The following is a 13131-nucleotide window of genomic DNA, read 5'->3' as shown; positions in this document are numbered from 1 at the left end:
TCAGCCACTAAAAAAGCAAAATTTCAGGGCCAGTAACCCTAATGCACAGGGAATAGTCAGATTTTAAATATAAACAATTTACATTTCCAGGAACAGGGGTAAGATCAGAACCACATGTCAGGTATTCTCTCCGCTTCATACCCTCTCTGCCTGTATTAATACCTTGCTCAACATTTTCTTACTCCTGATTTCAGATTTAACAGCTGGAAAAAGTCACCAAGAATGGCTGCCTCATTCAATTTTTTTAAGCCATCTGTCCCTCTCTTGTTCAAATCCCTCCCTAATAACTTTTATTTCTTAAAATTCCCAAGAGCTGTAACTGATTTTTTAAGTAATATAAAATTCCCATTTTATCCTAAGTTGCCTCAAGCACATTTTCAATTAGTAAAGCCTAGATGGCAAATTTAGCACTAGAAACATCTTTATGTTTATCCTGCACAGTGCTGAGCTTCCTGCCCATAGGTACGTGAGACAGAATCTACATCATCCTCACTTGGCAGACCAAGTACCTTTTCCTCAGTGACAGGTTGTGAGGTCCTTGTCAACCTGCATTGTGATACCTGGGGAGGTAACCGAGTCTTGAGACAGAATGTATCTGTTAATAAATACATCTCCACCTGCAGGGTCTGCCAGCTCTTCTTTGGCAGCAGAAAGTCTGTACATACCTTCGCTGTAAGCTTGATGCTCTGGTACATCAGATGGTAAATCAGAACGTGGCATCTCCTTTGAGAATAATTACTTGAGAATTCACAACTAGTGCTCCAAATGTTTACTACAGAGCACACATCCAAACTAATACATGCTCCATCTGACAAATGAAATCTTAACTTCTATTTCTTGCTCTGTGGTTCCAATTTACAGTTGCAGCAAGCCACCATGGAAAGCAAAACTAAAGTTACTGGTATGCAATATTTCTTTTACTGTCTTATTACACAGATGAATGATCTGGATACACATTATATTCTTACACTCTACTATTCATTCAAGTCTTGGTGCCTCAGCAGAAGTGGAGATATTGATAATTGGCAGAAATTCAAATGAAATAGGGTGAATATTAGTCCACAGTAAACATCATGTCTTACAAAAAAAAAAAAAAAAAAAAAAAAAAAAAAGAGCAGAAACTGCCTTGTCTGTCTTGCTTATTACTTTATTCCACCTTTCCCCCCTTCTTCCCCAAAACAAGCAATCCCAGTCTTTTAATACTTCACATGATCATCCAGATCACCCTTTTCTCAGTTCCCTCTAATTTTCTAACGTCTCTTTCTGGTGATAGCATAACTTCCGTTTTATGACTTAGGGTATCGTGAGCTGGTACACCTGGAATATGCCTGGGGGGGTTAGCAAAGTTTAGGACTTTTTCCAAAATGGTCAAACTATTTTTCATTAGTTGTGAATCAGCTCATGGTTGATGTCTGTAAACCTCAGATCAGGATGAAGGTCAGCTGAGATGAGTGTTAGAGTTTCAGCTGTTCATTTGGATTTCCTTAACGCAAGGCACGATGGAGTATGCTGCTGGCAATCAGTAACATGGCTATGTTAATTCAGTACCACCTTTGTGGGACTACTGACTTTGAGCTACTGCTGGTTCTGAGGTTTTAGGATCCAACTTGCCAAACAGCCATGTTGAAATGCATATCCAGCAGGATCCAGTGAACTAACTACAGAAGTAGCCCCAGGTTGGCCTGAGCAGAGCATAGGTAGATGAGACTGGGATCGTCAGAAGTCCAGAAGATGAAAATGAGTAAGAAATGAGCCCTTTTAATACACAGTTACCCTGGCTATTTGTTGGAAAAACTGTATCAAATGTTACCATTTGTCTTGAGCTCATGGATGTTGGAGAAGTGATGCAATGCACTGTAAAAAAAATCTCATTATTTGAAGATAACCTTTTGCCTCCATATTCCCATCAACTTACCTCAGGTCCGGCTTCTCCTACACTCCCCCTAACACCAGGAGGCCCAATTGGCCCAAGTGGACCAGGACTTCCATCTTTGCCAGAAGGACCAACTGGACCTGGAGGACCCTAGAAAATACAAGAGAAAGAAGAAACGTGTTTTAGCATTTATAAGTTATACCAAACAGCCCTTCACAAACACTATCTTTTTAGTAAGCAATCTAATTATTTGTGTCTATTACCAAACTTTTAAGAATCACCCTTTCTCTTCTATTCTAAAAGTAAGAAGGAAACTTCAGTGCTGTTCTTCTGAAGTCAGTCACCTCAGCCAGCAGACTCTGGATCAGCTGTATATCTTTTACTAAACCATTTAAATGGGTTTAGTTCCAGGTGCTACACAGACTGCAGTAGCTGTATACAGATGTATACATGTATACAGACTCGGAGATACAGTGTCACTTGGGAACATCCAAGGGACTCATATTTCTCCTTTACTTTTTGGGGCATGACATAGGGGTATGAAAGGCAGAGTAGCAATTAGCAAAGCTGCAACATATATGGCTTTGCATAAGTTGTAACAAAACTGTAAAAAAGAGACTGTAGCCCTGTAGTTATTATACTCTGAACTGACCTTTTCATCTAGCTATAAACTACACTTATGTCAAAACTTCACTATATTGAACAAGGCAGTGACTCTCAGCAAAAGACAGTAGGATAATCACTACATGATACTGAAGTCAATGAAAGACAGTGAAATAAAAGTGAAGCAGAAATAAAAATCTGATTGTGGAAAAAAGCAAGCAAGAAAAACCTTAAACCTGAAACAATTATACTCACCCGAGGACCAAATGGGCCTGGAATGCCAGGACTGCCCTGTTCACCAATAGGACCCTAAACAGAAGAAATAATCATATCATTCTGACATTTAAATTATATTAATTTAGTTTTAAAGAATTAGTGTGTGATATACACAATTCTATATGAGTAGGATTATAATATACATGAACAACAGGTACTACCTTTCCCTCTTACAATTGGTTTTTGTTCTATTGCTCTTTTGTCACAAAGAGTAAAAACTGTAATCACAATTTGGATTAACAGAATTTACTGGTGCTTGGCTATATATAAAGTAGTTTCTGCAGAGAAGCCTTGCTTTCATTACAATTAGAATCAGATTGGCTTACAGAAGTGCTGACAGTGCTATTATGAAGTGGCAAGATGCTTTGGGTGTGTAGGGTTTTGTATTGAGTCTTTTCCTGCATGTGGAAACTTCCAGCTCTTGGATAGGATCAGTGAACAAATGTAGAAAAATTAGGTTTTCCACAGCATTTCCATTCAATTGTCACTAAAATCATGAAGTTCTTGCAAATATTAGCAAGAGATACTATCACAATCCTCGTGGGATTTTGCTTCCTCGATTGTAAAGAGTTCAATCACTGGCAAAAAGCATTTCACACTCTAACGTGTTTATGTTAAACTATTAACTTTTGTTATCATCTTATGCTGACAGGTCATATAGACTGTCAGTGATCAGTCACTGCAGGACCGGCACAAACGGAACAAGAGTAGAACACATTATCTTGCAAAGCACAGGTTTACCTCATCATGCAACAGTACTGTTAAATTCCTTTAAAAATATTAGGAAGTACACACAGACAGGCCACCCATAAACACCTTGTGGGGAAAAAAAAAAACTGCTTTTTTTTCCATTTTTAATAACTACATTCCCAATACTCTATTTAAATGTCAAGGAAATAAAATCATAGTAAAACCAGAACAACTTACAGGAGGACCAGGAAGACCTTGTAGCCCAGTGAAACCCCTGTGTCCTTTCTGGCCCCTATCACCTCGATCTCCATTGTCACCTTTGTCACCACGAGGTCCTTGGGGACCCTGTAAATATCAGTGATGAAATGTATAATTATGAACTGAAAAAAAATAAATCTCAAAATCCCCTCATTTGCTTTTAGATACTCCATTTAGATCTCCTTCACTTGTAAAGCTACAAAGAAAGTGATCATGAGGCAGCTCCAAAAGTCTTAACTTTTTACCAAAGAATAAGTAAGTAATTACAGAAAACTATGTTCTTAATTACAATTGTGGTAAATTTAGTCTATTTAGCTTTCTAATACAGTCAAAAAACCCCTGTAATAATGATATTAAATAATTTACATGATAAAATTTTTCAGATTGAGAAATTTCTTTGCTTTACTGGATATGGCAAATTATTTTCATATATGAGATTGAAATATTGTGGATATCTCATAGATTCATAATGATAAAACATAGTTTCAATATGAAATCCTGCATGTTGCATCTTTACTTCTCACAGATTCTTTCACCTTCACTATGATTCAAGTACAACTGAAGTTACATTCCCTAACTACAGACAACAACGTCAGGCACCCAGTAACAAACAGTTTGGTTCTATCACCATCATAATTTCATTCTTGGAATTTTTAATAGTTCCAAACTTTTCATTCTATCTCAAGAATCATTGGAAAACATGGCTTCTGCTTTCAATTCTGTATTTCTCAGCCCAAACTGGATGCTAAATTTCTCAATGCTATCTTCCAAATAGTTTATCAATGGCATCATTATCACTAACTACTCAATAAACTTCCTGTCTCTCACATAACATCTGCTTAGGGACAGGACAACATTCTTTTGAATTTCCCAAGTTTGCAATTAATTTGTTTCAAGCTTGGATTGTAAAAGAGTTATGTAACACAAAAAGATGGCTTTTGTTTGTTTTTCTATTTGGACTGAAGTTAGACTCAGAATTCAGAAGAGATGAATTAGGGCAGTTCAGGTGATTTTGTTATATTTCTCGCATTTTTATCTAAAAATCTGCCTTTTTGTTCAGCGTTCATTTATTTACCCCTTAGTTGAATTGTCAAACACAGACTCCAGCCATTTGCTAACTTATGTCCTATCATCATCTGGACAGCAACACGCTCCAAATAAAGAGGCTTCCAAAGCATTTGTTTTTTCTCTGCAAAGTATTTTTAAAGAAAGTGTAGAAGTACTCGTGTATTCAAACAGACTTGTACAGCTTTGTACAACTTTGCAGCTCAGAAGGCTACCTGCATCCACTTGCAGTCAGAACACTAAAAGTTGTAAGCCCTGTTCAGCACTCTAATTTGGGTTCAGCTTCTAAAAGTAGAAATTATCTGAGATACTGTCTGTAAAAATTATCTCAGATAAAACCACAGTGACCAGGGAAAGAACTTACCGCTAAACCTCTTTTTCCTGCACGACCTGGTGGACCCATTGGACCTCGAGAACCCTACAAAGATTACATACAAAACATATGTGAAGCGATGCACAAAAGTGTGCACAATAGTTTTTTGTATAAATGAAGCACTAATGAAAAAAAAAAAAAAAAGAAAGAAGTCTCACTTACAGTTTCACCTCTTTGACCTGCATCTCCTGGTGGGCCAACAGGACCTGGAGTTCCTGGACCCCCTGGGGAACCTGGTAAGCCTGCAGGGCCAGGTTCACCACGATCACCCTGCAAAACATAATTTCAACATTATTTATCTAAAGAGGATGGGATTAGACCAAAGCAACAGGACTCTAGTGTTGATAATCTATTTTCTAGCAGTTACAATCTACAAAGATATTCCTTCTGTAAGAAATCAAGTCTGAGTTTGTAGAGGCAAGTGTCCTTAGCCTTTAGCCATGTGTCCTCAACTTTGAGAGTTACTACTTATTCATAGCTGTGATACACTTTCAGAACAAGGTCTTTATTCAAGTTAACTGAGTGAAGAAAAAAATCTATAATAAGTCAATAATAAAATGGATATTTCCAGAAGTAACTTAAGAAAACAATACATTCTTACACGTTCTCCAACAGCTCCATCTCGTCCAGGAGTACCGTCATTACCAGCAGGTCCCTAGAGTTATGGGATAAAAATAGGGCTATTGATTAGTTCTATAATCTTGCATTTCTATGAGAAGAATTAGAAAGTTGCTCTCCACCTCTACCTTCAAGTCGAGGAGAATAACCACTAGACTGTCTTTTTTTTTGGCATGTTACAAGGCACTTATACTTACTTCTGGACCAGCTTCACCTACAGGTCCAGTGGCACCAGACTGGCCAATAGGTCCTGGGGGACCTTTATCACCAGGTGGCCCTGTGGGACCTTGTTTTCCTGGAGTACCCTAAAAAAGATGAGAAATATCATATCAGAATTTTAATCACAAAGCAAAGAAAGCACAAAAAAACTACTGCCTGCAAAACACTACTCATTAATCCAAACTGAAATACCATCTACATCTGTAACTTCCAAAGGGATAATTAAGGAAAGTGTTCTGATAGATTTTGAATATATATTTAATATAATGTGTATTTTTAAGCAGTTTAATTGCTTTTGAATAGACTTTTATTGAAGTCCATAAGCTGTACTTGAAATTAGTCAATCTAGTAGCAACTTGAAGCACACACACACTCCCTTGATAGATCAATGTCTGATGGCGTTATCTGCAGTAGGTAAGGTCTTTTCTGACTCTGAAAAATGTAACGCAGTTTGAAATAAGTAACATGATTTTCTTTTTTCTTTTTCTTTTTTCTTTTATTTTTTTTTGTCTATCTCAACAACAACAACTCTTGTTACCCTGGAATAATTTCTCGCCAACTTTTAACTATAAATTGAATATATGGATCCAGGGGTAATGGGAGATCCTCCATACCATCCCTTTTATTTATTTTCTATACAATTACTTGCTCTCCTGGATCATTAGGCTTTCCAATAAATAACTATAAATCCTACATGAAAGCAAAGAGAGCACAAACGGCAATTTTGAAGACTGTAGTTCACAGTTTATAAAGTAGCAGTTACGGAGTATTTACACGTATTCAAGTGACCTTTGGGTACCTAAATGAAGAGTCAGGGGTTGGTTTTTTTTCAATGATTTAGTTTTAATCAATTAGGAACATTTTAGACAGAAGTCTTAATGCTATTACCCTCTTTCTCTTAATTCAGGTTCAGATCTTCCATTATGGCAGAAACAAAATCTTCCACCTCATGCATTTGCATGAAACTTATTTACTATTCTCTCTGTATTTTTCTCCTGAAATTGGAGTTTTCCAACTTTCTCCTTGAGTTACAGGGCACTATACTCTAATCCCACAAAAATGATGAGAAAGCCCAAGGCTGGCGGTATATTGACTTAATTGTTACTTACTGCAGGACCTGGCAGCCCTGGCATGCCTCTTTCCCCTCGCTGTCCTGGCATACCAACAATACCTCTTTGACCAGTAGTTCCTGCTGGACCAGGGGGGCCATCTGGGCCCTGAAATCCACAATGGATAAAACCAACGTTACGATAATGTCAGTAGCAATAAGAATTAGTAACAATGAGACCAAGCCTAGAGCTGGTCTGGGGAGAATTAATAACATCAACCAGGACATACTGGCTGCCCGTCTTCTCCTGCGTCACCCTTGTCTCCAGGACCACCAGGAGGACCGGCTGGCCCTCGATCTCCCACACGGCCATGAGAACCAGGGTCACCACGAAGACCTGGGGGACCTTCTTTTCCTGGCTCACCAATAGGCCCAGCAGGCCCTGGAGCTCCCTAAGAAGATTAAAACACTTTGTTATATTGGACCCTTTTCTGACCAGGACAACTAAATTCTAAAGACTGCGTTTCTATTAACTATAAATATGCATACTCTAATGAAGGCCCAAAGTGATTAAGCTAAGAGCTATTATAATCTAATTTATGATCAAATAAATGAAATGAAACTTCTCATCAAATTATGTCCAAGCTTCACCCCCTGTTCGAAGATTTTCAATTTCAAACTCCCTTCTTTAAATGAAATTTTTTTTTTTTTTTTTTTTTTTTTTTTTTTAATCTCAGGTGTAAAACTACTGCTAGAAAACTCACCCTTGTCCATTCTTTCCAGTATTGTCAAGCTAAAGTCCATAGTCAAATTTCTCATTCATGTGGTACAATTTAGTGTTTCACAGACATTTGTTCATTCCTCAAATACTTTTAAAAACTTCATATTTTTATTATGTTTTACGTAAACTTCACCTTTTGATAAACTCACAATGACTGCAATTTATTTTTCTCATCAAAACATTAAAAGGCATATGAAGAGTGTCACAGTTCTCTGTGTGGTGTTGAATCCTCACCTGTTGATTCACAGCTAGTTATTTTGTTTTCTTAATGTTTCTGAAAATGTTTAGATATGATTTTGTGGTTTGGTTTTGGCTTTTAGTTTATTTTAATGGATCTAATGAGTAACCACCGATGAGACAGCCCGGCAGAGGCTTCTTCCTTTTCCAAAAGGACTCTCCAAAAAACTCTCCAAACTTCAGTCACCATTGAAGAGACAAAAAAGTAAAAAGTACAGGAAGATACAGGTTGCTGGTTTGTTCTGGTAAGCAATTAAGTCATTAGAACAGCTTAACCAGTTCAAAGCCTACTTAATTCAGTGAAAAGGCTTGAACTAATTCTCACACACTGACACTGGATCAAGCCCAAGACTAATGAGTTTTATTTAATGAAGTCTGATTGATGTAAGCATGCAGCCACAGAAGTCAGTGCTGACAAGCTGTTCTCTTGATAACACCAGGCCCTGAACACTGCTTCATCTTCCTGTTTTATTTAGTCTTCAGGTTTTCAACGACCAGTTTATAAAACACACATATTAGGAATATGACAACTGACTTACAGTAGGTCCTGGAGGCCCAACTCTTCCAGCAGATCCTGGGAATCCAGTAGCACCCTAAAAAACATTTTCATACCAAATTTATTGAAAGAAATACAGTGCTGGTTACCTCAAATGTTCTCACCCGAATCAGTGACTGAAAAAGAAGCTGAGATGAGGAAAAATACACACATTACATAAAATTTCAGTATTAGATTATCTGCAGTCAGGTCACCAAAAATAAAATTTACTTACAGGTGGACCCTGAGTTCCTCTACCACCTTTCAGACCAGGAACACCTGAAGGTCCCTAAGAGGAAAGGAGAAAGCGAGAGGTCATAGTGAACACCAGAATTTTTAAAATAAGCAAGATCAGCCTATTCCACTGGTTCTCTGACAATGTTATTTATACTTACTGGTGGACCAGGAGACCCAGCAAGACCCTGTGGTCCTGGGGATCCAGCATCTCCCTTCTGTCCAGGTTCTCCAGGTTCACCTTTCACACCTGGCTGACCATCAGGGCCCTACAAGAACAATATTTAGAAGAGACATCAGATCAGAGAATACCAAACCTTTCCAACCTAACAAAGTATTTTTGTAGGGAATTTCTAGATGGCAAATAATATCAGGAGAAGAAATCGGCCCAGAAAACAGTGCATTTGCTCAATGGTTCAGTTCAAGATAACTGTAACAGTTCATCACAGTCTTCAGAAGACCCCAGATGGGATTTTCTGAAGTCTATGAAGTCAGAATTTCCTTTTAAAGTATTTTCTTATTTAACCCACATTTTTCTTTCAATTAGATTTTCTATTTTTCTCAGCAGCTATTACATGCCTAAAAGCAAAAGGGACTAAATGTCTTTTCAAGTTTGTTGCTTTGGGTTTTTTTTTTTCCACAAATGGAAGCAGGTGCCTGACTCTTTGTGAAAGGTCTGAAACACAGTATTTAGACTGTGGGAAAGTTTGGGGTATTCACCGGAAAACTCACAAACCTTCCATTTGGACCATCAATTCATCCCAGCCTTCACTACTCATTTAGCAAATCTTTGCTACCTTCAGTAGATGACACTTTGTTACTTGCCTCATTTTAATCTCACAGGAACAACATAGCATATTCATGAAATATGAAAGCTGGTGAACAATTATACAATCTTATCAACAAAAACACTTCTCAAGTGTCTGGGGTATTTACTGGCCCTTTTGTTTACTTGATACACTGATGGGAAAAAGAAACAGCTCTTTTTGCAACAAAAATGCAACTCACATTCCAGAACACTGCAGTATTATTAATAATGAAGGAAACTAAGTATGTCAAAGCATGACTGAAGGAAACTCATTAGTGTTACAAAACACATACCGGAGGACCAGCAAAACCAACAGCGCCAGTTGGGCCATTTTCTCCTCGGGAACCCTGATCAAAAAATTTAGAGTAACTGTATTTAACATGAAAGACTTTCTATATACAGTATAACTTACAGTTAAATATACAAGAAAGGATGTTAACTATTTACTGTCATAAGTGTGATTATAATTTTGATCTAGTAATCAGAATCAAATGATCTGTTAAATCACAAAATAAATGGTTAACTATGATGTTAATATCTGCTTTATGTTCAAGACTATATGTAAACTTTCAGAATTTAGGGACAGAAGGCACGTCCAAGCACTAAAACCACAGTAGGAGAAATTCTGCTCAAAACCACTTCCAGTCATAGCAGGATTAGCTGCAGCACACACAGTTTATGCAACCCACCATTCCAGTCGGATAGATGTGGAAAAAAAAGAATAGTTCAAGGATCTACAAGGTCAGAATGGGCTATGAGCTGCTTCAACTGAGCTTTCCACACAAAGTTCGTTTGGAAAAGAAGGAGCTGAAGGCTGCCAAGCACCAGCGCTCCCCAGAGGGGTGGAAGCTCTTCCAATTTACACTGGAAATGAGGCTGTTCTGATTTATGACAGAGACATTATCAATTCCAAGCAGTATGAAGAATCTAAAAGGGCTGAGCCTCTAACTCCCTAATCAAAGTCAATCCTTAAAATCACAAATAGACCAAAGATGACAGGACTTAGCGTAATTAGATAAAAACTGAGATATACTTCTGTGCTTTGTCCATCTAAATAGTTGTAAGTGTACAGTAGTATCTGGTATGGGCATGCTTTTAAAAAGATTTAGACAATTACAAGCGGTGATATACTTTCAGGAGTGACATAAATGAGAGTAACTCTATGTAAAGTGCTCTAAAACAAATATAGGACAGAGGAACAAAATCTGCCAATAGTTTTGCAAGTGCACAGCATCAAGACAGAACACCAGATTTTGGCTACAAAGAAAGGGGAAGAAAAAGAGGAAAATATATCTGCAAATGAGACAAAACCTAGAGTTTGGATCATTGTTAGATATTGTTAACTTCTGCCAGGCAAAAGACGGAGATGTTTACTCACAGGGTTTCCACGGGAGCCAGGAGGACCAACTAGACCTCGAGGACCTGGTTCACCCTTAAAATAAAAGTAAAGGTTACTTCCCAAGTAATTTATTAGACAAGTAGTAAAAATGCCAATAAAATACTGTAACATTAAACTTCAGAACAGAATGGCATAAAAATCTGTTTACCTTTTCACCAGTAGGACCTGCTGGACCCATTGGGCCTATTGGACCAGGGAGACCCTTTTGAACAAATTAAGATAAAATGAAGTTAAAAAAGTGATGCTTCAAAACTGGTAGTTTAAAACTTCTCAGATGTTAATATTTCCATATGCTTTTTCATTCCTTTAAATTCTTCTCCTTTATCTCTGAAATAGTGTTGGGTCTTTTTTACAAAAATTTACTTGCATTTCCTCTCCTAGTGACCCAAATCCCACACCTCAAAAGCCCTGCTTTCATTCATTCTCTCTTTCTTTACTAACTTCATAATCTACTTTATGCAGTGTTTATGAATAAGGACAATGATAAAAAAAAAGTCCTGGCTTTATTTTGGTCTCTTAGGAAGAAATTATGTCCTTTTTTTCCCACTTGCACAGAAGCTATTTGTTTTATGATAGCATTTCATTGCTTAAATTCATCTGAATGTGTCCATCATTACTTTTGAATATTAATTTCTATCTTGAAAACTCCTCAAGATTGTCCTTTTTCTCTTCATAGGGCAGTTAGGCAAATAGGTTCCAATCTCTCCATCCAAAGCCATCAACTGCAAGTAATGATCTTGCAGCATTATTCATTTTACCTTATTTGGTAATATTTAGATTATCAAATATATTTAGACAGCCCAATTATGATTCTCTTTCACTAGAAGCAGAGTACCACAAACTTGCACCAAGTTTATCTCAAACAAAATTTCCTCTCACTCAAAAATCTGCACTGTAACTTAGTTCAAACTAAAGAGAAATAATAATAATAATTTTAAAAAAGTCAGCATTAACAAAGAATACTGCATCATCATCATCAATATTCTAGTGATCAATAGCAGAAATATCTGCAGATACCTAGCTTTAGAAGAGAGATGTATATTGTGTTCACTATTACTTTATCTGTTCATTAGTTACTGTAAGCTGTGTTGCTTTACAATGACTAAGAACTGTTCTTTATCTTCGGATACTGTTTGACTCATAAAGTAATTCCAGCTCATAGTTGCTAGCTGTGAGTTAGTGCTTCTGTATGCTAGGGTTTCTCTAAAAACCTTCTCTTCTTTACCTAGGAATTTAGTCCAGTCAGAATCCTCCTCTTTCCTATGTATCACAGCTTTCCAAATGCCTAGCAGTGAGTACTCCAACTGGTTTGCAATACCTAAAATCCTCAGATAGACACGATTCATGTCAAATCTAACTCCAATGGCTTCTGGGAAGAAAATACAGTCAGTGCATATACAACAAACCCAGTGCATTTGGGATTATTGGACAGTTGATCTATGCAGAAGTGTGCATGCATCACATATTGAACATACTAAATTTACTTCATGTGAGAAGACCAGCCACGTTATTTATGCACAGGAGATTCAAAGCTCTCCACAAGGGTCAGTGACTTACTGCCTATATGGGACTCAGTGCATTTAGAGTAATTTTTGCCTGTGAAACGCATGACAGACAGTGGGAAACTCAATCCAAACAAGAGGCATCTGCCTTAGTCCAAGAGTCAGAACTGGCGGGTTTTCTTTTTGGCTATTGATCTCTGCCTGTTCCTTTTTTCATATTTTTACCATAGTCAGCTTAGCTGAACCCCAAATGAACACACTACTTCTGGGAATCCTTTCCATTGACATCTTAAGTCCCGTTACTGATTATACAAAACACAAACTTGGAACACAGACATCCCAAAACATTGCGTACAGCAGTCTTGAAAACCTTGACGACCAAATTTGGAGGGTAGGGGGATGAGAATGATTCTCAAGGTGAGTAGTGTTTATGAGCTGAGTATCTCTAGCACAATAAACAATGTGGCGTGTGGAGAGTAAGTCTAAAAAGAGTAACAGATTTACTTACTCTTGCCCCATCATTACCAGCCGTACCTTCAGCACCTTTCTCACCTATGCCGCCCTATGGAAAATGTCAAGAAAGTATTATGACACTGAACGTTGAGTAGTTCA

The 13131-nt window shown here is 37.5% G+C and overlaps 1 protein-coding gene across 2 annotated transcripts in view; it reads right to left on the bottom strand.

Moving 5' to 3' along the window:
• COL5A2 (collagen type V alpha 2 chain) overlaps positions 1-13131 on the bottom strand; it is a 114079-nt gene that overhangs the window by 7057 nt on the left and 93891 nt on the right. For both annotated transcript variants that reach the window (XM_026852575.1, XM_026852576.1), the window contains exons 35-50: positions 13028-13081; positions 11166-11219; positions 10997-11050; positions 9912-9965; positions 8972-9079; positions 8812-8865; positions 8581-8634; positions 7314-7475; positions 7085-7192; positions 5954-6061; positions 5740-5793; positions 5301-5408; positions 5130-5183; positions 3680-3787; positions 2732-2785; positions 1916-2023 (exon numbers count right to left, since the gene is read on the bottom strand). In XM_026852575.1, coding sequence (XP_026708376.1) covers positions 1916-2023; positions 2732-2785; positions 3680-3787; positions 5130-5183; positions 5301-5408; positions 5740-5793; positions 5954-6061; positions 7085-7192; positions 7314-7475; positions 8581-8634; positions 8812-8865; positions 8972-9079; positions 9912-9965; positions 10997-11050; positions 11166-11219; positions 13028-13081 — 1296 coding nt within the window. The remainder of the gene's footprint in view (positions 1-1915; positions 2024-2731; positions 2786-3679; positions 3788-5129; positions 5184-5300; positions 5409-5739; positions 5794-5953; positions 6062-7084; positions 7193-7313; positions 7476-8580; positions 8635-8811; positions 8866-8971; positions 9080-9911; positions 9966-10996; positions 11051-11165; positions 11220-13027; positions 13082-13131) is intronic.

The sequence above is a fragment of the Athene cunicularia genome (genome assembly GCF_003259725.1).
Source record: "Athene cunicularia isolate RWA chromosome 7 unlocalized genomic scaffold, athCun1 chr7_part1, whole genome shotgun sequence".
Classification (NCBI taxonomy): domain Eukaryota; kingdom Metazoa; phylum Chordata; class Aves; order Strigiformes; family Strigidae; genus Athene; species Athene cunicularia.
Note: the sequence above shows the minus strand (reverse complement) of the source record. Positions and strands in the feature narration are given on the sequence as shown.